The 26,001-nt window shown below is 39.4% G+C and overlaps 1 protein-coding gene across 1 annotated transcript in view; it reads right to left on the bottom strand.

Annotated features, from left to right (window-relative positions):
• FOXK2 (forkhead box K2) overlaps nucleotides 1-26,001 on the bottom strand; it is a 66,405-nt gene that overhangs the window by 16,611 nt on the left and 23,793 nt on the right. The window contains 3 exon segments of the mRNA XM_042448005.1: nucleotides 143-290; nucleotides 3,548-3,672; nucleotides 3,674-3,743. Of these exon segments, the coding sequence (XP_042303939.1) occupies nucleotides 143-290; nucleotides 3,548-3,672; nucleotides 3,674-3,743 (343 nt within the window).

Here is a 26,001-nt window from a genome sequence, read left to right as displayed (position 1 = left end):
GTGCAGGTTGTTTTCCAGTCTGAATTACTAAACTCTATTTAGGTATTATTGCTACTTTCACTTTTTCCAACCATGCATCTCCATTAGTACAAAAGGTTGACTCAAATATCGTTTTTACTGTATGAATTCTAACCAAAGTTACCTTTGGGCTATCTCCACCAGATGCTTCTTTGTCATTTTCTGACTGAGAATTTTCAGCCATTAGATGTAGGTCAGATGATATTACACGACTCATTTTGTACCCTGAAGAACCGGCCCCACGAGGACTAGATGGGCAGGAATTTGCAGCACTGTGGAATAGAGAGAGGTCAGCTATATCATCATAGAGTAATTCACGACAATACTGTACATCCAACAATTCTGGCAGACATAGTAACCAGGCAATTAAAGAGTCTGCCATAATTTTACCGTAACCCTTTATTGAAACAACAAAAATTCAGCATCACTTGCTTTTAGTAGCTGAAAAGGGAAAAATGAACACTGGGACCTCAAAGAGGAGATTAGAAACTATTTTATGAATTTGATGTTTCTCTGAAGGAATCACACTTACATGAACATTTTTTTTTCTGAAGAAGCTCTTTAAAGTTAAATGTCTGACAGAACAGAAGACATACACAATACTCTCTCCAGGCAAGCTTAAAACAGCAGATGACATACATAGCTATTCAACATATATGTTGTTCTACTCAAAACATAAAACTATACAAGGAGCAGTAAAATCCTGCCTCATTAAAGGTGGTAGAATAAAGAGCCTCATTCAAAGCATAAAGTGACAAGAACTACAGATTACTGCAGACAAGCCAATGTGCTGTTGTATGGTGTCCCAATGCTCCCATTTGCAATGGAAACAGCTAAACAATAGATCTCCCACCCATGTTGTGTTTACTATTAACAATCAAGTCTGTCAATAAGTATTATTCCTCAAGAAGCCTGAGAAAAAATCCTACCACAAACTGTTTTGCTAGTTTAGCCATTTTTTCCACTTTTTTCCAGCAACAATATGCAGCCTTATCTTTTATTAGTATATATACTGAACTGAGATCTGACAGCACATTTTATTTTGAATTTGAAAATATTTTTCCATGGCTTAATAAGACATCAATTATTATTGTCAAATGAGAATTATTTGTTTGAAAAAAAATAGGCAAAGATGTATGTATCAATTTATTTTGCAAGGTAAGTGGTTTTCTACTTGGAAGAATTTTCCATTTAGATTATACTCAATAGTGTTGAACAACAACAAAAAATTATGCAAGATACAACAGCATTGTACCCAAAAATTCACGCAAAGGTTAAATTTGTAATAAAGTTACAAGTTAATAAATAAAAGAATTGGATCCCTAATTTCTCTCTCATTTTATTCATATGTGAATACAGAATAACATGTACAGCCACTTGCCCCATGAGAAAGATGTATATGGTCACAATTACTTCTCTTGAGATATGTTGTTTATGTTTTGTTCACACAGGAAAGAATATTTTTAGAAGCTTCATGGAAAATATTTTGATGCCAAGAAGCACCAAGAAGTTTATACTATATAGTTTTTTTAAAAAATGTATGCATATGTTTTTCTCTTTCTTAATAAAAAGATGTAAATTTAAGTGGATAAGGGGAAACCTTTAATCTCTAAGAATGCATTCAAAAAGTGTGAGGGACTTTCTAGAAGGACCCCAGTGAAATATATGACTACTAATCCATTTCTGGACACAATTTGCTGGTTATGGTTGACTTGGGTCAAAGCTAGGTGAAAGATCATATTCTCTCATGTAAGTTGCTTGGACTTTGAAATCTGCTACATCTGTTGCAGACAGAAGAGAGGGTCTTGTTTTTAGTTTTTTGTGGGTTTTTCAGGCTATGTGGGTATGTTATAGCAGAGTTTCTTTCTGACGTTTCGCCAGCATCTGTGGCTGGCATTTTCAGAAAAGATGATCATCCATGGATGGTCTTATTTTTGGTGGCTCCTTGATTATGAAACTGACATTTGAGCTAGCCCCCTCTGTGCTTTCACTGGCAAAGACACTTTATTCATGTGGATCTTCAGGTAATGGCTGCCTCTTAGAGAGGTTTTAAAATGGAAATGATTATTTTACTGCCTATTTATTAGAAAACCAGTGTGGTGTAGTGGTTTGAGTGTTGGGTTGTAGCTCTGGAGAAAATGCCTTGAATCCCTGTTTGAAACTCAGGCAAGTCACACTATCTCAGCCTCAGAGAAAAGCAAAGGTAACGTTTCTCAGAACAATTCTTGCCAAGAAAATGCTGTGAGAGGATCACCTTAGGGTTGCGTAGGTCAGAAATGACTTGAAGGTAAACAACAAACAGCACAGCTATTCCAGACGGCCCTTCATATCCACAGATTTTTTATCCACAGATTCAATTGATTGAAAATATTCCAAAAAATGTAAATTCCAAAAAGCAAACCTTGATTTTACCAAGGTTTACCAAGAGACACCATTCTATTATACCATTGTATTGAATGGGACTTGATCATCCATGGATTTTGATAACCACCGGGAGTCCTGGAACCAAACCCCAGCGGATACCAAGGGTCTACTCTATTACATTATTGGCTGGAATCCTATATCATGGTCTGTATTAGTAACTTTACATATACCTAACTACGTAACAGAGGTGATAAGAAACCCTATTAATTAATTAATTAATTAATTGCAAAGATGTGCAATGGGATATTGGTGAGGTGTGATAATGCACACCAGTAGTTCAATGCACACCTGCACTCCCTAGCCAATTTCCTGATGTGTATTAAGTCCTATTGTGCATTGGATCCCACTGTGAACTGGTTCCAATACACATTGGATCCCACTGTGCATCCATCACTTTGTTGACTCTGCTGTGTAATATCATAACAGCAGTCCTTTACTGGAGATGGACTTTATGAAATTGCACAATTCTAACCCATGGGGGTTACAAAGATCTAACCTCCACAGAGGATTCCTGCCACTGTCTTTAAAACGGTTTCAGTTGTTTTTTAAATAGCAAATAAGTAACTTAATTTGTATTTTAATGTTTATAATTTGTTGACTGCATCTGAATCTTTTTAATTATGTGGGAAGAAATGTCCCATCCCAGCCTTAGGAAAATGACAGGATAGAAATCAATCAATCAATCAATCAATCAATTTCCCTCACTGACAACTTATCCTGCTGTCCCAAGTGTGACTTTATTGCCAGCTATGCTCTACCACCAGATGCAAGACAAGGAACAAATTAAGGAAACTAAAGAAGTATCATGGAAAGCAACCTGCCCACTTGTCCTGCTCTTAAGCTGCCCTTCATCACCCATCTTGAACCCACACTATGGATTCAGTGAATCTACACTGAAAGGGAGAGGCCTGTCATTACAACCATTAGTTTAGCCTTGAACAATTACTGGTGTTAACTTAAAATCAGACTAGCATGATTAGGTAGTTACCAAATTCAAGGAAAGCTAAAGTAACCTTCAAGTGAAAATTTCAATCAATGTATGATTCACTATTAAATTCTGAAGTCCTATATTAATTGTTTATACAGTATCACAAAAGCTAAATACCTGATGGTTCCCGTGGGAGAAGGTAGAGGGCTGATCAGATGAGCCATGTTGTCTGGAATGTTTATTGTTAGGGGAGATATCTGGGGTTGTACAGGTTTCACTGGGGACTGCGGGGACTCCTGTTTTTTCTCTCTTTTCATTGGATAAAGCTGTAAATGTTATCTTGATGTTTGTGCTGGGAAACCTGAATGTACATCTGCAAAGTAAAAGCAAAATACATTCATTAACAAGGAGGGTTTAAATATTTGCACAACTGAATCAATGGTACTTTAACAAAGCCAGAGGTAAAATTAAAATTTAAGATTACAGATTATTTGTCACTAGAGTAAGTATATTGCAATTTGTAGTAAAAATAACAGTTATAACAAACAGTCCTGAACACAGAAGTAAAGACTAGAGTTTGGCAAACAATCACAACAGCAGCATGGAATCAGAAAGGGCTGTGTGAGACCCACTTAAAAACATATAAATCTAAATAATCTGACAATCCCAATAACAATCTCAAAAAAATCAACTTTCAATTTTAAAGTATTTCCCCATTTTTGGAGAAAGTTCCAAGATATGAACGCAATGCAAGTAATTCATTCAAATTCAGCTACTCTATCTCTGATATGCAGGGGTTGTCTCTATGGTAATAAGGATTCAACAGATGAATTCAAGACATGAACATTCAAGAAAAACAGAACATATGCACAGAAAGACTGTCTTCTTTATGTCAGATACATTCTGAAATTTTATCTTTTGAGAATCTATGCCGTCTGTGTGTGTGTGTGTGTGTGTGTGTGTGTGTGTGTGTGTGTGTGTAATCTGAGTCACTCCAAAAGGCTTCTCTAGTATACATTATAAAGATTTAAAAAGCTACAGGGGGAAAAACTCAACACAATCCAGGGGACTGGGAACACCCTCCCCATACCTATGACGAAAAACTAAAGCACCTAGGCTTTTTAGCTAAGGTAGAGATCATAAGTGATTTACAACACAACTATATATAGAAAACACCTATTTGCTTGTACTAGAACCCAGGATCCAGTGAGGTTTGAGTGCTTTCTAGGTTGATGTCATGATTTGTTACATAATGCATAACACACTTGTAGAATTCATTGCCGTAAGATGTGGTTTTTGCCACTATCTTAAATGGGTTGAAAAATATATCAGACTAATTCACATTATGTAGGTAAATCAACAGTTATTCTCCATGACAGCTAGATGGAATTTTTAGATAACAGCAGAGGAAAGCTCCTTTTGCACTATGAGTTTCCCAAGGGCATCGGAATAGTCATTGCTAAAAACACAGGACCAGACTAGACAGATCTGTGGTTAGATCCAGGTCAGCAAAGTAGTTCTGTACACTGAAAACAAGGTAGTTACCAGCCTCTCTGGAAAAAACACATGGTTCTCTCATAAACAATTGGTACAATATGTACATTTTGCAAGTATTCTAATCACAAATTTTGGTTTATATCAGTTTCTCTATCAAGGAATAGAAATACTCTCAGGTTACAGCCAACTAATACCAGTTTCCGCTCCTTCTGGAAAACATACTTCACTCACAAGTGCAAAGTCCACCATCTTCTGCAGCATTCAACCATATAAAATATAAACTTCCACATCTAACATAGAAAGGAGCCCTAAAGAAACCAAACACACAACATACTTGCAAACTAAAAGAAACACTGAAAGAAATCTGCCTGCAGGCAGCAGTTACTGTAGAAACCAAACTGTTCGTTTTTCTCCAAATAGAAGACACAAAGGAGCTGGAAAGCATGGATCCATGGGAAGCAGCTTATAAAGCTGCTTGTCACATCAGCTCCAAGAAAACCAGACACTAATTCATTAAAACTACCCATGTAATGCTTCTGGAATTTGAGGCTCCATCGTCTGAGAGCACAAAAGAAACTCTGCTTATTGAAACACTGCACTTTTAAGAAGTTGGCATCTTTCAACACAAACAATAAACACAGACAGGTTGTGTGGTCTTTAAATTTCACCCTCAACCCTAAAATCATGAATGATTTTAATTTGTCTGGAAGAAGACTAAAAGTCTACCTTGCATCAGATTGACAAATGACTGTTTGAGCATCTTAAACAACTTGCATCACTTCCATGTGATACAACTGTTTCTTCCAAATGAAGCCTGTTTTCCCCTTTTCACATTACGATTATTTCCTGCTGTTAAATTAGGCCATAGTTTAAACAGGGCAGGTGGGGGAAGGTCCTTCTCCAAAAGCTGTAAGGCTCTATGTTTCCAACTGACTGGCTCTACAATAACAAAAAATGGAGACATCTGAGCAACTTTTCTTCTGTTTTGGGCAGGTTAGACAGATAAGAAAAGCTTCTTTGGTGTAGCAGTGTTTATGCCATACAGTGCCAATCACTGAAATAAAGTTCTTTAAAAACATCTTCTCTTTCAACAACTAGGTCACATTAATAGAGAGAGGACAGCCAGCCAAATGTTTTTAGAAAAAGAAGCAAGCAAATTTCTATGTTGACAGGGAAGCACAGCTAAATCCATACGGCACAGATCAAACAACTGAGTTCACAAAAAAGAAATTGTGAGCATTTTTAAAACAGTGGCATGTAAACAGCACATGTTTATGAAGGAAAGCTAGAAAGCACAACAGTGGCAGATACTAGTTAGTAATGGACCTGATGCTTTCTGCATACAACGCTTGAGGAATAAAAATGATCACAGTATTGGTCTGAAATCAAAAAGCTTGTGATTACAGTTTCCTGCACTATTTAATACTGCAGGAGTGGACAACTCCCACACTCCCACCCCATATATCCCAATTCCCCCCCCCTTTTTTTTTTTTAATCTCTGAATGGCCACTGTGGGGATATTGGGGCAATTTCTCCATGTTTTTGGCCATCTTTGGATCATTTTGGGGCTATGAAAGTCCTTATACCAAGAGGAGGTTAACTGGAAACCAACTTGCAGGTTGCTTCCTGGTAGAAAAAGGTCTATTTCGTATCACATAGGGTTTCTAGTATACCCGTATTTTCCGGCGTATATGACTGGGCGTATAAGACGACCCCCAGCTTTTCCAGTTAAAATATAGTTTGGGATATACTCGCCATATAAGAATACCCCTCTTCCAATGCACACCAAATAAAAATTAAAAAAGCATCAGATTTGATTTCAATATGGTAATTTTAATTCAAAGGCTTATGACATGCAGATATTTAGCAGGAAAACGTATTGTATACAATGCCTGCTTGGATTGGTCAGCTCTCCCTGCCTGCCCAGCCCTCCCTGTCTCCAAGACTATCAGAGTGGTATTGCAAACACGGCTCTTTTTTCCATACCCCGGGCTTCCCGGATGCCTGCAGCTTGCTCTGCCCTTCAGTTACATATGCGGCGACTGCAGATTCTCCAGTCCGGCTCAGAAGTTTCAGCACCTGCCCTATAAGATGACACCCGGCATATAAGACGACCTCCAACTTTTAAGAAGATTTTCCTGGGTTAAAAAGTAGTCTTATACGCCAGAAATTACAGTATTTTGTTTTTAATTTGATGTGAGTCATCCTGAGTCCCATGCCAGGACAAAGCCAGCATAGAGAAAGAGAATGAGAAAGAGACAGACAGACAGACAGACAGATTGGAAGAGGCAAGCCCCCCAAAACATGGATTAATTGCCACTCACACCTTCAAGAGAGCATTGGGGGAAATTTTGGGGCGGAAAAAAAAAAGGTTTCCTGGTGGGGCCATACTTTCCCCACCTCGTTGTTATTATCACAGTACATAATGGCACCAATTTTCCAGCAAAATAGATATGTCCCCCCCCCAATTAATTGTCAATTATGGAAATATTTACTTAGCTCATGATCAACTTGTCCCACTGATTTCAGCCTCATGTACCTCTCTCATGTCCTGGAGATGCTTTATTTTTATTTTATTTTTGCTACATTCACATGAGCACACGAAAATATAATCACTATTAGAAGCAATGACTTTATCCATAACAGAAAAATTAACTTGAAGTTGTGTTTGTAAATTCCATAGCCAGGAATATTATTTAGCTCTCACTCTGTTCTCCCCAAACCATACATTCCCTTATAGGAAAGACCATGAATAATCCTTTGCATTAGCACTACGACTGCTGCCACACTGCAGAATTAATGCAGTTTGATACCGCTTTAAATGTCATGGCTCTATTGTATGGAATCCTGAAATTTGTAGTTTGTTGTGGCACCTGAGCTTAACAGATGCAGCTAAATATCTCACAAAACTACAAGCCCAGAATTCCACAGATGAATGTCAGTAGTGTGAGGCAAAGATGGGGAGGGTCATTCCTAGTGTCAAAGTTGGAGAGAAACCAGGTTTGTAATGGGCACTTTGAGAAGCAGGCCAGAGGGCTAATGGACATGATTGAAGCCATGAACCCAACGGAAGCTTGTATGTCCTGTGTTGACACTCAGCAAATGAAGTGGAATCAAAGGAATCTGAGAAGAGCACAGTAATCAATCCTCTGGAAGGAAGGCGATCGAAGTTCAAGAGTTGAATATGGCACCAATGGAGTGGACAGAGCGGGATGGGAGGAGAGACCTCTTATGGGTCACTTATAAGACCCAGAAAGTGGAGGAGCCAGTCATCAATATAGGGGTAAGCAATAACCCCTTGTTGTCACAGGTAGGACACCATGACTGCCATGCATTTTGTGAAAACCCGAGGGTTTGTGGCGAGACCAAATATGAGGACCCTGAAACAGTAAGTCTGACTTCCAACTGCAAAGGAAAGGAAGTGGCGGTGGGATTGAAGGATTGTAGTATGGAAATACAGTGCGCTCGTGTTATATGCGGGCGCACTTTATGCGGACTTGAGCATACGCGCTCAAGCCATGGGGAGCGCGCGGGGCGGTGCATCCCATTCAAATGAATGGGGCGCGGGCCCGTGGCACCCCGCATGCTCCCGCATAGGCGGAATTCGCCTTACACCGGGGGGGGGGGCGGAACGGATCCCCCACGTAAGGCAAGGACCCACTGTACACATCCTTGAGGTTGAAAGTCACGAACCAGTCCTGATGTTGCAAGAGAGTGAGGATAGTGGACAGAGTAATCATTCAGAACTGGAAGAATGCAGATATTCACTTCTCAAAAGTCAAGTATGGTTTGGAGGCCTCCATCTAATGGCATAGAAAGCTTCAGAGAATGTTGGCTGCAGGGAAGGGTTTTAGCCACTTTTTTGAAGAATTGGTGGTTTACTGAAGGAGGATAAATGATAGGACAGTATAATGAAAGGTCCCCATGGGGGAGGATCTCTATGGCATATCCATGGTAAATAATGTTGAGTACTCAGGCACCTGATGTTATGGACCACCAAGTCTTTGCTGAAAGAAGGCAGCAAACTGACTGCCAAAGAAGGGGACCTTGGGTTGCCAAAGAAGAGAAGGGGAGAAGGCAGTGAGTCAAAGACACCATCTACCCTGGTCTAAAGGTCTCCTCTTCTCTTGTTGGAACTGGGGCTTGCCAGCAGGGACAGCTTTATGGGATGGAACAGGCAGGGGGTATTTGGGTCTATGCAGTTGAGGGCTTAAGGACTGTTTTTGCATTGAGTAAAAATGAGACCAAGCCTAGCAAGAGCAGAGGCACTATTGTCCTTGGGAAGGGAAACCAAATTTGTGAATGGTGTTGCACATCTTTTGAGTATGCTCTATACCAGGGATGGGAAACCCTCCAGTTTCTGATGAACTATCAGCCAAGCTGAAGGAAATTTTGGCCAGGCTCATGAGGATTTGGTTGGAGCTTGGTTGTTCGATTCCCAGCTCGGCCATGGAAACCCACTGGGTGACTTTGGGCAGGGCACACTCTCTCTGCCTCAGAGGAAGGCAATGGCAAACCTCCTCAGAACAAATCTTGCCAAGAAAACCCCACAATATGTTTGACTTACCCTTACCGTCATCGTAAGTCGGAAATGACTTGAATACACACAACAAAGAAAGTACTCTAGCTGCTGTCACATAAAATTTTGTGTCTCATTCTCACTTGTAACCATACTCACTAAGTACATTTTCAGGTCTGGATATTCTTTAACAGTTAAACCATAAGTTTAGTAGGGAAAAATGGATATTTGTAGAAGAGTAGTTGGTAAGCAGGCCAAAGTCAGTACACGCAGAAAACAAAAGTGAAAGCTCTAGAGCAGTGATCCCCAAAGTGGGTGGTACGCCCCCTTGGGCTGGTGGAAAAGTCCGGGGGGGTAGTGAAGGGGAAAGAAGGCAGCAGAGGGGGCAGTGAGGAAAAAAGGAGTGGGCCTTCAGTTAAAGTACTGGTGTGCAAAGAAAGACCAGGGGAAGCAACAGCCTTTAGAGCCATGGCAGGTTGCATGAAACTTCTTTTCAGGGTCCCATAAACTACCATGAAGCCTCTTAGCCACATCTTTCAATAGAAGTGGCAGGAAACTCTTGCGAGGCTTAGGCCCAGAAAATCATTTCTGTGTCTTGCAGTGGCACTATTTTGGGACAGACTGACTGAAGCAAAGAGTTAGAGCACGTAGCAGTGGGTAAGAAGAGCCTTAAAGTTTGAGTCCCTGCTTGGAGGAGGGGGCGACGAGGACAGGAGGAGGGGGCGACGAGGACGGGAGGAGGAGTGACCAGGAGTGCTCAGGGGCGACGGAGTGGTCTGGAAGATTTGGAGCTTCTTCTTCTCCCAACGGAGGCTGCTGCATTGCACAGAGAGAAGGAGTTCCCTTTAAGACGCAAACAGGAAGTGACGGTGACTGAAGAGAACACGGAGACATGGGAATTGTAGTTTAGTCTCTACCCGCCTTTGAGAATCAGCACGGAAGTAAAAGGACGTAGAGGCTATAAGGACTAAAGGGACAAAAAGCACTCTGGGAATTGTAGTAAGTAAGCATAAATGAAGGTCTTTTGAAAACAAAGAGCCCAGAAAAAGGACAAGAGGGTTATGGGAAGTGTAGTTTTTTATGGCTTCGCCTCCCTCTCCCCACTTGCTTTTGTTTGCCCTTTTGTGTTATTGATTTTAGCGTCCCCTCATTAAGAAAGGGATATAAGAAAAAATGCAAGAAAGGTGAATGACACTTTTTAGACCTCCAAGGAGACAAATGAGAAATGCATTAAGGAACTAATCTAGGAAAAATATATATAGAAATGTGCTTTTGAACTGGAAAGGAGAGGGGAAAAGGGAAAAAAAAAAGGGGGGGGAGAGATCTTTTTGATGCTTTAAATTTCCTTTTCTTAGATGCTTAAGGAGTAATTAGTAGTGTTATATTGTCCTTATTACTGTTATATCTTTTTGAATTGATAGAAGTTTTGATAATAGAATTGTGGATTAAGATTTTTTGATAAGGTCACTTGATATTTTGCATAAAAGTTTAAGTTGTTAAAATGTCAGTCTCAGGTAAGAACGTACCCCCTATAGGGCAATTACCACAGAGAAAACATTCAGCAGAAAAACCAGACATGATTACAACATTACTGGAAGAAATAAGAAAATTGAGGACAGATTTAATGGAGACAAAGGTGGAGCTAAAAGCTGAGATTAAAGACAATGAAAAGGGAATTCGTCAAGAAATAAGATCAGATATGAAAGAGATAAACCAAAATATTACAAAATTGACTACGGAAATGACAGCAACGAAACAGAAAATACAGAAAATAGAAAAGAGGAGTGACAATATAGAATCTGAAATGGAGAAGATGAAGAAAAGATTTGAAGAAGAGCTGGAAGAAAAATCCATATGGGAACAGAAATTTAGAGATAAATGTATTAAGATAAGAGGACTACCAGAAGAGAGAGATGAGGATCTCATGGATAAGATATCAAACTGTTTGGCAGAATTTTTGGGAAGAGACCCGGTTAAGTTTGGGTATGAAATCGATCGGCTGTTTCGCGTGAACTCCTACATCGCATCACAAAGACAATTACCGAGGGACGTGATCGTTTATTTTGTGAGGAAATTTGTGAGGGATGAGGTTTTAAAAAAACACAATGAAAAACCCCTGGAGTATGAAGGACAAATCTTGAAAATATTTAAAGATATTCCTATGAAACAATTAAGGAAGAGAAAAGAGTACCAATTTATAACAATAAAACTAAGGCAAGAAGCTATAAGATACAGATGGGAAGTACCAGAGGGCTTAACCTTCTGGGTTAGAAAAAAAAAGAATTACAATCAGGACTGTAGAAGAAGCAAGAAAATTTATGAAACATTTTAAAGGACAACCGGACACGTCGAAAGAAGAAAAACAAGAAGAAGAAAAAGAGAGACAATCAAAAAGAACAATGGTGACTCGCAGGATGGAAAAAATCTAGAACAGATGAAAGAGAAAAAATCAACGCGGGTTGAGGAGACGGGGATTTATGGAGAAGGAGCTACTGGGGGATTGGAAGAGGAAATAGAAATTGAAGGAATAAGGAAGGAAGATGAAGAAGAGATGGGAAGTGTGGACGAGGAAGAAGATGAAGAAGTACAATAAAGTATATTAATATTTTTGTAATATCAAGAAAATGGAGAAATTAAAGCTTTTGACATGGAACGTACAAGGATTGAACACACCGCATAAGAGGAAAAATTTTTTTCATTTATTACAGAAACAAAAGCTAGAGGTAATTTGTTTGCAAGAGACGAGGATAAGAAAGAAGGACATTAAACATCTACGAAATCCAAAATTAGGCCTAGAATTTGTTGCAGCTTCAAATCAAAAGAAGAAGGGAGTGGTGATGTATGTAGACCCTAAATTAGAACCAAAGGAAATTATAATAGACAACGCAGGTAACTATTTGATAATTGAGTTGAAGTCCCAAGGTAGAACACTGATATGTGTTGGAATTTATGGAGTATTGGAGAATAAAGGAAGATTCTATAATAAATTGCTGAATGACTTAAAAGAGTTGAACTTTGATGACTTAATTTTAATGGGGGATCTGAATGGTGTAGTAGATCCGAGACTAGATAGGAAATCAGAGAAGAAAATAAAAGAATCACAGGGTAAACTTCCAAAGGAATTCTTTAATTTAGTTGACTTAATGAAAGTTCAAGATGCATGGAGAGTGAAATATGGAAATGCACGAGACTATACTTTCTATTCAAATAGACACAAGTCGTGGTCACGCCTAGATACGTTCTTCCTATCCTCATACTTAGGGATGAAAATTGAAAAAATGGACATAATGCCTAAAGTGTGGTCAGATCATAATCCAGTGAAGCTGGAAATTAAAATGGGTAGAAGGGAATTTTCCTGGAGATTGAGTGAGACTCTACTAAATAACGATGATGTCATAAAGGAAGTGGGAGAAAATATTGAAATGTATTTTGTAGAAAATATGAACAAGGAAGTCCCAATACAAATTGTATGGGATGCCTCTAAAGCTGTTATTAGAGGATTATTTATGAAAAAAGGAGCTGAATTGAAAAGAAAAAAAGAAAGGAATTTGAAGAAATTACTGGAAGAAATTAAAGAAAGAGAAAATCAACTTAAAATTAATTCGAATGATAAGAAAGCAAAACAAGAAATAAAAATTTTACAGAAACAAATAGAGTCAATTACGCAAGAAGAAATCCAAAAGAAAATTACTTTTGTTAAACAAAAATACTTCGAATCTGCAAATAAACCAGGGAAACTCTTGGCCTACCAATTGAGAAAAGAAAGAGCAAAAAGACAAATTGGGGAATTGCAAATAGAAGGGAAAATAATTAAAAATCCAAAGAGAATACAAAACATATTTAAGGAATATTACACTAAACTGTATCAAAAAGTAAAGATAAAAGAAGAAGTGGAAAATTATATTCAGAAGATACATGTTCCAAAAATTAGTAATGAACAACAACAAAAACTCAATAAGGAGATATCAAAAGAGGAAATAATTGCGGCAATTAAGAAAAGCAAATTAGGCAAAGCACCAGGCCCAGATGGCTTCATCATGGAATACTATAAGAAGTTTTTGAAACAGTTGTTGGATCCAATGTATAGGACGATGAACGAAGTGGTAAGGGGAAATATCCCGGAAACATGGCGACAAGCAAACATTACTCTAATCCATAAAGAAGATAGAGATCCGAAGAATCCATCTAATTATAGGCCGATATCACTTTTAAACACCGATTACAAAATCTTTGCTCAAATTTTGGCAGAAAGATTAAAAAACATTTTAAAAGAGTGGATACATGAGGATCAAAACGGTTTCTTACCTAATCGCTTGATGAGAAATAATATAAGAAATATACTAAATTTGATTGAATACCATGAAAAAAATTATGATAAAAAATTATTACTGATTTTCTTGGACGCGGAAAAGGCTTTCGACAAAGTAAATTGGAAATATATGATTGCGACACTGAAAGAAATGAATGTGGGAGAAAATTTTCTGATTTGGATTCAAAACATATATAAAAAGCAAGAGGCTAAACTAATTGTAAATGGGGAAAAAACAGGAACCTTTGATATACAAAAAGGCGTGCGGCAGGGGTGTCCCCTATCCCCTTTACTATTTTTAGTGGTAATAGAGACCTTACTAAAGCAACTAAGAGAAAAGAAACAAATTGAAGGAGTGAAGATCAAGGGATGGGAATATAAAACAATGGCCTTCGCAGATGATTTGGTTATTTCTTTAAGTAATCCTATGGAAGACATAGATTATTTGCTAACAATCTTAAAGGACTATGGAGAATATTCAGGCTTTCAGGTTAATAAAGATAAAACCAAAATGTTAGCGATGAATATATTCAAAGAGGAACAAGAGAGAATTAAAGAAAAATCTAACTTTCAAATAGAAAAAAAAGTGAAGTACCTTGGAATTTGGCTTACAACAAAAAACTCAGACATATTTAAGAACAATTATGAAAAGATTTGGTCCGAAATCAGAAAAGATATAACAAGATGGGAAAAGTTGCAACTTTCCTGGTTGGGTCGAATATCTGCTATCAAGATGATGATATTACCAAGAATGGTGTTCTTATTTCAAAATGTACCGATTTTATAATGAAAATCCCTTCAAAAAATGGAATAAAGAATTATCAAAATTTATATGGAACTCCAAAAAGCCTAGGATTAGATTTAAACTACTTCAAGATGCAAAAGAAAGAGGAGGCTTAGCACTTCCGGACTTAAAGTTATATTACTTTGCAGCTACCCTAACCTGGACTCTGGACTGGATCAGATTAAAAAAGAATAAAATACTAAATTTAGAAGGAGCTGGTCTGGTATATGGTTTGCATAGTTACCTATTTTATGGGAAAGACAAAGTGAATAAAGAATTTAGTAACCACTTTATAAGAAGAACGATCTACTATGTATGGCAGAAAATAAAGTGGAGATGGTTCCCAAAAATCCCATTATGGGTGTCTATTAATGAGGCTTTTTATGCAAGAGAAAAAATGTTATGTGAAAAATGGCCAACATATGAAGATCTGACAAGATATGAAAATAACAAAAGAAGATTAAAAACCGAGGAAGAATTACAAGATGAGGGTTTCATTTGTAATTGGTTTTTATACAGAAGGATAAAAGAGCAATACAATCAAGATCAAAAATTATATGGAATAGCTAAGGGAGAAGCCGAATTTGAAAAGATAATATCGCAAGAAGGGACTAAAGAAACTTCCAAAATATATCAACTACTGCTGAGACAAGAACTTGAACAGGAAAATATAAGACTGTATGATAAAATGGGCTCAGGAATTGGGACAAAATATTCAATTAGTACAATGGGGAAAAAATTGGACAAGACGAATGAAGTTTACTAAAAGCTATGCCCTTCAAGAAAATTTGATCAAAATGCAATTTAGATGGTATTTAACTCCGGAATTATTAGCTAAAGTTTCTAAAGACTGTAGTAACAAATGTTGGAAGTGCAAGGAAGAGACTGGGACATTGATACATTGCTGGTGGAGGTGTAAAATGGTCAGTAAATTTTGGTCTGAAGTTCACCAACAAATACAAAATATTTTGAAAGTAAAATTCGGGAAAGATCCTAAGATGTACTTACTAAATATGGTGGAGGATAGTGAATTAGAAAGAAAACACGGAAAAATAATATTTTATATGATCTTAGCTGCAAGGACTCTGTTAGCTTCTATGTGGAAATTGGAAAAGATACCAGATATAAAATCATGGGTAATTAAGGTATATGAGTATATGGATATGGACAAATTAACCTGCTGGATAAATAAGGGGTCAATAGATAAATCTAAGAAACAATGGGAACCATGGATAAGGTATATGAAACAAGAAGAGGGGGATTACTCTATTATTATATATGAATAATCTATAAAGTTAACAGATTAAATGGAGAAAGAGACCATTTCACTTGGTAATAGTACGTAAGTTAAAAAAAAAAGCAAAACAAAATGTAATAAGAAATAAGAAAAGATGAATTGAACTTGGTAAAGAAGGTAGTGATGGATTTAAGAATAATACATATAAAGAACAATGAGGATTATAAAGAAGATGTCTAAAGTGACAATTGATAAAGAACTATTTATTTCACAATTTTGATGAGAAGTTATGGAAGGATAATAATGGATAATTCAAATATTATTGGAATGTAAGAGCACAATAAGATGTATTTTATTTATAAAAAATTAATAAAAAATATATTAAAAAAAAGTTTGAGTCCCTGCTTATGATTTGTGCAATCCAGCCTGCTCCTGCTTTCTTTCATTGGACAGGCTGAGAGAAGAGGTAGAAGAAGAAGCAATGTTTGTGTGTGGGAAAAGTGAACACTCGAAGCTGTGTGGGGAAGGCATGTCTTTGGGGAAGGACGTGGAGGAATATCCAAGGTTGATTACTGGAAAGAGTTCTTTGCCTTGGAGCAGCTCCTGTAGTTAAAATATCTCCATTTCCTTGTCCACGGCAACTTCCAGTCCAGAGGATGTGGCCTCTGCAAACCCACCATACACACACCGGCTGCGCCCTTCTCTACCTGACTATCTTGGGAGCAGCAGCTGACTAGTGACCAAGAAGCTTCTTGATTGCACTGGCCTTTACTACAAGGCCAAAATGGGCAAGAGGCTTATTGTTCACTGCTCAGCCAGCTACTCGGTTGCTGCTCAGAGGGTAACTGTGTCAAAGGGAGAAGTGACCAAGCAGCCAGTTGAGCAGTGAGTGAGAAGTCTCTCGCCTGCACAAACATACACTGCTAGGTTGGCATGGGTGAGAGGCATTTGCTCAGCCAGCTGCTTGGTTGCTGCTACCAAGGTGACTGGGTGCAAAGGGAGCAGTGTCCAAGACTGGTTGCTTTGAATCTGCAATGGAATAGTAGACCTAATATCAACAAATTAGCATTGGGGGGTGCTATGGTTCTTGCCCAAGAGAAAAGGGGATGGTGGTCTGAAAAAGTTTGCTCTAGAGTATTCCTAGGAAGTTGCTGCAGCAGCACAAAGAAAGGAACTGAGGTCACTGAGCAGGCACCTAGCGTTAAGGCTGCTGTGAGGTGGGCAGGGCCAAGGCCAAAGTTTTCTCTGTACAACTCTATAATTCCAAATGAAGCACTGCACAGGGGCAAATAGCCCATTTATGAGAGTCACAGACCATGGAAAATAAGCTAAAAATAATTTGCCAACGTGACATCACAACAGAAATCACAACAATGCCTATGTGGGAATGACTGGATAACCCTGTGATTTAATAACATTAATTTATTCATTACTGACCAATATCACTAATAGTACAATCAAAATCTGCTCAGAAATAAGACCCACTGTATTCAATAAGACTTACTCCAATATAAAGTTACACAGGATTGTAGCTGAAGAATGAAAAGTTGTGGTTTACATTCCAAAGTGCCTAGTAATCTGTACACAGCTATGTTTGTGTTTATCTCTATAATCTCCTTTCTGAAATATAACTATCCACAAGTCTGTTTCATACACCTTTCCAACTACAGTAGTCCCAATACTTCATTTCAACATGATGTTTACCATACGTTCTCTGAAGAGTAACAAAATCAGTTCTGCTTTTGAAAACATAACTCAATTAATGGAATGATTCCACTTACGAACTTTTGCTCTTGACATTGGGAGGGGGAACATAGGAATGATGCAAGCTGCTGCAGAAGCCAGTGCAACAAGAAAACAGTCTTGTTTACAGGAGTACACAAGTTTAAAGACTAGTTAATCTGTAACTTCTTAGCTGCACACTTTCCTAGACAAACCCAGTCATTATACAGCCCAACAAGATCAACATATCACTTAAACCTTGTGACCTGTGAAGCAATGCACTAAAACATTCTTTACATTAACCATGAGGAGGAGCTTGATTAACTGTTAAGAGCACCTCATGTTCAATTATTTTCTAAGTGCATCACTACAGACTGTGTTCAGCTATATCTCTACAGATTTACTAGCTTCTTAGGCCATTAGAACTTGTCCCTATTGCCACTGAATTCTGATTAATGCCTGACAGAGCCACCATGAATTGTCACAGCTGCCCCTATAGCCCTATGAAATTCTTGCACAAACACTCTGTTTCTGCCAACTTTTTTGCTTTATTTGGCTTGCACCACAAATCCAATACTAATCACGTGGCACAGCAGTGTGCAGAAATCCCTGAATATCATCATGTGCACGTAGGCTCCTGCTGTGTGCAAAGGTCTGTGGACTGGGGCCCTATGCAGTACTAGAATTAGGAAGAGAAAACAGGAAGACACCTCCTTGATCCCTTCTAAAACTACACACAATAAAACCCCATTAGAAAAAACTGCCTCTTGTCCCGTACCAGGCAGGAGCAGCATGAGGAGGGAAGTGGGGAACAATCAGTCCTCTGCCCTCAGTATCTAATGTGAATCCTGGAAAATCTCCTATCAGAAAAGGCTTTAACTTTCCTATGCTGTGGTTGGGGCAGGAATGTGATACCATATATTTATATCCTGCTCTTTTTCTAGAACTGGGACCCAGAGCGGCTCACAACATTAAAAGAACAATACAGTTAAAAGCATAGAAATGTGATACATTAAAACAGAATTAAATTATTACGATATTAAAATATATTACTTATTAAAATAATAAAAATACAGTAAAACAGATAAAAATGTTTAAAACCCTTACAATGATACAATACCCCAAGCCAGTCCTTTAAAAACATTCTTATTTTAAAAGCCAGCCAGCCTGCCGGCCTAAGAAAGCTTTAACCTGCTGGCAGAAGGACACGGAGGAGGCCATTTTGGTCTCCCTAGGAAGGGAGTTCCACAGTCCAGTGGCAGCCACTGAGAATGCCCTCTCTTGCATCCCCATCAACCGTGCTTGTGATGGTGCACAGTCTTGCCAACAAGCATCAAAGATATTCCCCAGAATGTTTTACCAAAATCCAAAATCCCCAGAATTCCTCAATTATTATTATTATTATTATTCAGTCAAAATCCCCTGAAAGAAATTAATCAAATTCCCTAGATTCCAGGGAATTCCCTGCAAATTGGCAACACTGGATGGTGGTGGGATGGACAGAAGGGCCCCTCCAGAGGATCTCAGGACCCAGGCCAGCTCATAGCCTGGACTTGAGTCATATAGGGCTTTATAGGGTTTACCCCTTTCCATTGATAACAATCAATTTTTTAAAAAATAGAAAATTGGTTTTAAAAATCAGATTAATTTATTTTTTTAAAAAACCATCAGTAAAATACTAAATTTCCCTCTCATTCAAACTACATATAATCTAATCTCATTATACACATGCTAAACCTGTTTTGTAAAACTAATCAACAGCTCTGTTGAACTCACATTCACTGAACTACTGTACCTACCACACATTTATTTCAGTTTTTTCCTTTATAAAAATAGCACTATCCAATATATTAAAAACTTTGGTTTCTTTTGAATTCTGAGCTTTCAGTTTCTGATTCTCTGACTAAAGCCGCATGTGTCTAGACAGAGTTGTTACTGTTCTGGGCTCACATGGCTAAGAAACTCAGCCAAGCAACACAGTTACTTAGTTGACAGAGAAACAGCACATGAACCTGGATGAAAGCCAGTGATTAACACAATTCATTTTAATATTTATATCTATTTTAACATGCAAATAATATTATTATTCCATATTAAATAATGTGGATAAGTATGTTAGTTGGACAACTATGTGCTAAAGTGAATCAATTCCTCTAACATATGCCGTATGTGTGTGTGTATTTAAAACTGTGCATTTAAAATATAACCATAAATACAAAGAAAGGAGGGAAAGGAAGAAAACATGAGCTAGGTATATATATTAATGTAAGAACCCAACCCACACATTTTTCAAACCTGAATATTTATACCGTACACATCAAACAGTTATTTAATTTTCATCTGATGAAGACAAACTGTTTAGTTTGGCCAGTTAACTATAAAACATGCTTCAACATAGCCATGGGCATTTCATTTTTGTTTTTGTGAGGCTTGATCAAGACACTGTGAATCAGAAAGCAGCAACAGCGGAAAGGAAAAGAGAGCATAAAAATGTCCAGGATGTATCTATCTATATTTTCAGTTAGGTTTGCAAGCCTATACCCATTTTCCTGGGAGTAAATCTGACAGATCTCAAAGCAGTTTATTTCTAAACAGAACACAAAGAGTGTTCTGCTAACGACAAACAATTATGGCTGCTAGTCATAAGCCTCTACACGGGAATACTTTAAAGGCATTCCCCCTATAAATATAAAATCTGTTCATACGGGCGCTGCCATCTTTACGTATCGGACGTCGCGCGGCGTCTATGACGTCGCAAGTCCGCCCCAGGCGCCTCACGACGTCATACAGGCACCGCAAAAAGAAGCTCCAAAATTGAGCTTTTTTTTTTTTTTTTTTTTGCTTCGCGCAGGAGCCGCGCGGTGTGGCTGCTGTGGCTCCCTCACGGAGCAAATGGCGCCGGCGGGAGACCGCCTCAAAGCGGCGGTCTATAACCCGCCTAAGTTTCATAAGCTAATAGCTAAAAAAAAGTCTAGCAAAGAAGCATAGTTTCTTAAGATAATAACTAAAAAGAGTCTAGCAAAGAAGCAGAAGTGGACTCCACTTCCTTTACCATCAGACCTCCAATCCAGCAGGTTTGCTGCTGTCATGTCAATGGGAAAAGGCAGTGGAATGGCTTTCTTATCAAGCTTGTATGAATCTTAGGCACAGTTTATGAATCGAGGTTTATTAGCCTCTTCATAGGAAGGGTGCTAAGTACTTGATAGTTTTATGTCACATGAAGGTAAAAAGTACTTGATACACTATCCAAGGTTTAATATCAGAAATCCAAGAGTAGAGAATGGAAACTTTTAGACCAAAAATGCAAACATTAAAAAAAAAAAAAACAATGCTGATATTTATCGTAACGATAATTTCCTAAAATATCAAAGAAGTTTACAAAAACAAAGACAAATGACTGACAACATCTAAATTCTGCTACAAAAGTTTCTTTTTAAAGGCCATATCATTGTGTACACAATCTGTTTTGAAAAACATTAGATAAATTAAAATATTTTAAAAAAATTCTGGAAGCTTTCAAACTAGATTGCTTGATAGAAAGAATGATAAAATGCAGACATGACCTAATGGAGCAACACATAAAGGCAACACAAACTTAAACCTAATTTTTTTTAAAAAAAAACCACAGAGGAGTTTATCAAACGAGAGGAATTTCTCTTAAATTCTAATGAAAAGAAAGTGGGTCCAGAACGTATTCACTTAAAATTGCTAGTTTAGCACAACTACATGAATGCGCATTGCATTCAAACTGGCTTCCCATTGGCTGAAAATAGCATGCCATTGCCCGAATTTGCGTGCGACAGTCTATCATGCAATAACGTGAAACCACATGATTGCGTTTGGGCTGACTTCCCTTTGCCCGAATTTGCGTGTAGTGGGTTATCACGAAATAACGTTAAACCCCACGATTGCGTTCAGATTGCCATTGCTTCCAATTCCCCTTGTCTGATAAACATAAGAGAGAGAAGAAAGAAAGAGAGCGAGAGAGCTTGCTTTGCTTCAGGTCCTTTAGATTACAGTAACTCTCAGGCTGGCATCTACACATCTGATACTGTTTCCCCCAAATCTACCAATCTGAATTTTTCCCAAACATGAATCTAATAAGTTACACCTGATAAACTGGACTAACTCCATGAACACTTATGCCATAATGAAATTTCTAATTCCAAGATGCCATTGTCTGTAACCCCGCTTCGATCCACTAGGAGAGGCGAGGAAACATAAATAAAATTTATTATTAGTATTAAGTCTGTTTTTAAGACACTACAGACATGTGTCCTTGCTATATCAACATGTATCTCAGATACATTCTAGTGTCCAACAGGGTCATACAAGTTCAGTGCAAATTATGTTAACTGCATCTAGCTCAAGCAAGTTATGGACATAATACATGTCCACTGTTGCTTTTCCTTCCAAATAGGATGCTGTCCCCAGATAAGGGACAATGAATTTAGAAGGGACACAGAACATCCATCTTTCATTGCTCTTAGAAAATTTCACTCAGCAAGAAATAAGCTGACTCCAAAATTAAATGGAATACCTTTTAGTTTACATGACTAATGGAAAATTACATGGAGGGCTGTATCTTTGGTGACTCCTAGTGTAAAAGAAGAGTACTTCAGTGAAGGAAGGCAAATAAGAATGTTGATCTTTGTCTTTTTGCTCTACTGACCAAAGCTCCACACCTCCCCAGGTCTACACTCCACCCCAACAATACCTCTTGTCTACAATAGAGGAAAAGACAATAATCCTGAACACAATAGGGACTAATCTTGCAGTCTCCATGTTTCATGGCACAGTACTGGTGCTTCATGTGTCTATCACCATTCCCTTCATGCACACTGGTGCGCTTGTCCCCATTCCCTTCAGGAGACTAGGAAGCATGCAAGAATTGTCCCATTGCTATTCTGCCAGAGGAAGGCACAGCCAATCAGCTAGAATCATATTGTGTATCCTGGCTGGAGGGGAACACATAACAGTGCTTAACCAGCTGTTCAATAGGATTAGGCAATGCCATTTTTAAGCCATGTACATAGTTCTTTTAGCATAACTAGCCTAGACCCTCAGGCAAAAAAAAAAGTTCTAGATACAGTCTAAGATGGCAGCACAGTTGCAGAGCATTAAAGATGAACCATGTTAGAACAGAAAAGCTACCTCTGAACAGCAACCAATACAGTACAACTTAGATAATTTGCAACCTTGGTTCTTGTTTGAAGGCAATTACCATTTGCCATGGGGTGAGCCATGAACTACCACTCTGTCCTATGTAACTCCGATTCTTCACTGAGCCCCAACTTGATCCAAAATGAGTGCCAATGCTCTTATTACTGAGGCCTGTTACAGACTGCCAAAATAAAGCTGCTTCGGGTCTCTTTGGAGGTATGCTGTTTAAATGATGCATGCATCCTAAGAGTCCGGAGGTCGCGCCAAAGTCACACTCCATTCCTAAGCACTGGAGTGCAGCTTTGGGGCAGCTTCCAGATTCTTCGGACGCATGCATCATTTAAACAGCATACCTCCAAAGAGACCCAAAGCAGCTTTATTTTGGCAGTCTGTAACAGGCCTAAGTTTCATGGTAAATGTCAGGATGAGAAGTAAACAAATTAGTTCTAATGGGCTTTCTTAGTCACTGGGAATGAGGTGAACACACATATTCTGAGACCAATCAACACCAAATGAGGGTATGGATAGTGGAGGTGCAACGCACAGCAACTAACAGCTCATTTTATTCCAACAACCTGAGCTGCTTGATTCCTTGAGGTTAGTTTGCTCGGGATTCCATGATGTCACAACACTTCACTCAGCCCACAACAGTTTGATGAATGAGGTAACCCCTGTTCCCATTACAAAATGAGAAACCTGTTGGGTGACCTTTCATTTCATTAGCATCAGCACCTGCACAAGAAAAAGCCTCACTTTTTCACACACTTTACAGGGACACTGAAAGAAAGACTGGAAACTATTACTAATCCTTGTACTCTGATCACTGTAGTGCTCTTCACATACATGCTTATCCATACACACATCATTTCAGCGTGATGTAATCCCACAGTGCAAGAGCACACATGCAACAGGACCTTGTGAGTGAGGTCTGCCACGTGGTTCTTTTCCTGTTCCTGGTGAAGAACCATGCAATCAGTCGCACCTATATAGCCACAACACATATATGCCCTTGCAGCATGAATCATAGAATCATAGAGTTGGAAGAGATTGCAAGGGCCATCCAGTCAAACCCCCTGCCATGCAGGAAATCTAAATCAAAGCATCCCCAATAGATGGCCATTCAACCTCTGCTTAAACACCTCCAAGGAAGGAGATTCCACTATACTCCCAGGGAGTTTGTTCCACTGTCGAACAGCCCTTACTGTCAGGAAGCTACTTCTAATGTTGAGGTGGAATCTCTTTTCCTGTAGCTTGCATCCATTGCTCCGGGTCCTAGTCTCTGAAGCAGCAGAAAACAAGCTAGCTCCCTCCTCAATATGACATCCCTTCAAGTATTTAAACAGGGCTATCATATCAATTGTGGTTCTATTCCAGGTGGGGCCTGAGCAGAGCAGAATAGAATGGGACTATTACAGTGCACCCGCGCCATACGCGGGCGTGCCATACGCGGTCTTGAGCATACGTGCTCAAGCCGCGGGGCGCGCACAGGGCGGAAGGTCCCATTCAACTGAATGGGCACACGCGCCCGTTGCGCCCCGCGTGCTCCTGTGCCGCCGCGCACGAGCCCCATTGTTTCCAATGGGGCTCGAGCATAGGCGAAATTCGCCTTACGCGGCGGGATCTGGAACGGATCCCCTGCGTAAGGCAAGGATGGACTGTACTTTCCTTGATCTAGACACAATAAAGTGTGCCCGCGTTATACGTGGGCGCGCTATATGTGGACTTGAGCATACGCATTCAAGCCGCGGGGAGCGCATGGGGCACAGGGGACAATGATTCCCATTCAAATGAATGGGGCACATGCCTATGGTGCATGTGCGCCACAGCACCGCCACACCACTGCGCGCACAAGCCCCATTCAAATGGATCCCCCAGGTAAGGCGAGGCTCAACTGTACTTCTACTGATGCAGCCTAAAATCACATTGGCCTTGTTAGCTGCTGCATCACACTGTTGACTCATCACTTTGGGTAGCACTACTCTGGGGCATGGGTGAACAAGTGGCTCATGAGATCCATACAGCCCGCACACCTGGCCTTCAATGAAATATCTTGGCGGCAGTGGCGGGGGGAGGGGTTGACCTCTAAACATCAATTTGAGCCTCAGAACCCTCAGGGGGTATGATGTTCCATTTAAATGTCAATGGGATCTTCCGGCTAAGGAGTGGGGTATAAATGTTTTAAATAATAGAATGAATGAATAATTGTCATGCCTCCTAGTAGGTCTTATCACAACCCTGAACCTAGATTTCCAGTTTATCCTCCAGATCAGACCTGCTGCAGCTATAAGCAGATCAGGCTCCTTGTATGCACAGGTATATTTATAACACATTTCAACCAAGTAATTTGGCTTAGCAGGGCATTTCATAAACATGAGCCTATCCTGGCTACTTTGCCTTCTTCCCTGACCACATCTGAGAGGCAGAAGCTCCAAAAACAGAGCTTTCAGGAAAGGGGCAGAAGGCCTACAGTTGTTCATTTTGTCTCAGCCCTTGCTGAGCCTACCATATATACACACACATCTATAAGTATAAAAAATCATACATGACATACATGAGGTCGACTTATAGCCAAGTATATATAGTAATTTTATAACCCACAGGATACCTGTCTTCTCCCACATAGGCCAGTTGAGACAAGTTGTTCTGAGGAGCCTCTTTTCCTTCATCCTGCTTCTCTTCTCTTAGCCAGTCTCTTCCATCTTCCAGCTTCTTTTCTCCTTCCCTGGGCCAGCCCTCTTAACCTGCCACATTTCCAATGTTGATTTTTTTTTTTCTGAGCCCAGGCCCTAGACACTGAGGCCAGTCCAGCAGCTATTTGGTGAAGAATAGCAGGCCATCAGAACCATCTACCTACATGAGTAGAGTCCGGCCAGAGAGAGGAGAAGGAGAGGAGCTGCTTGGCAGCCATTTTGAGACCGTGTGCTTGAGACCGTGTGCTCATTGCTGAAGGGGTGGAGCTTCTGTGAGTCACATCTGTGAGTCACAAGGGGGAGGAGCTAGCAGACTAGCTTTATATACCAACTTCCAGAGCCGCTTTAGTTTTAGTTTTCTTTAACTCAACAACTCTACTCAAGTGGCATCAGGTTAGAATCCCACCTAACAGTAGGAGGAACTTCCTGACAGTTAGGGGTTCGACAATGGATCACTCCCTCGGAGGGTGATAGAGTCCCTCCTTGGAGGTCTTTTAAACAGAGGCTGGATGGCCATCGTCAGGATGCTTTGATTGGATTTTCCTGCGTGGCGGGGTTGGACTGGGAGGCCACCGATGGTCTCCCAACTCTATGATTCTATGATTCTATGATTCTATGACACCCATCCATACACAAGGCAAGAAGTCTATTGAAAATGCAAATGCTACTTTTAGTGCTAAAGAACTATGCAGGCCACTATAGTAGTTAAT

This window comes from Sceloporus undulatus, chromosome 2, assembly GCF_019175285.1.
Source record: "Sceloporus undulatus isolate JIND9_A2432 ecotype Alabama chromosome 2, SceUnd_v1.1, whole genome shotgun sequence".
NCBI lineage: Eukaryota > Metazoa > Chordata > Lepidosauria > Squamata > Phrynosomatidae > Sceloporus > Sceloporus undulatus.
This window is presented reverse-complemented; position numbering and strand designations above follow the sequence as displayed.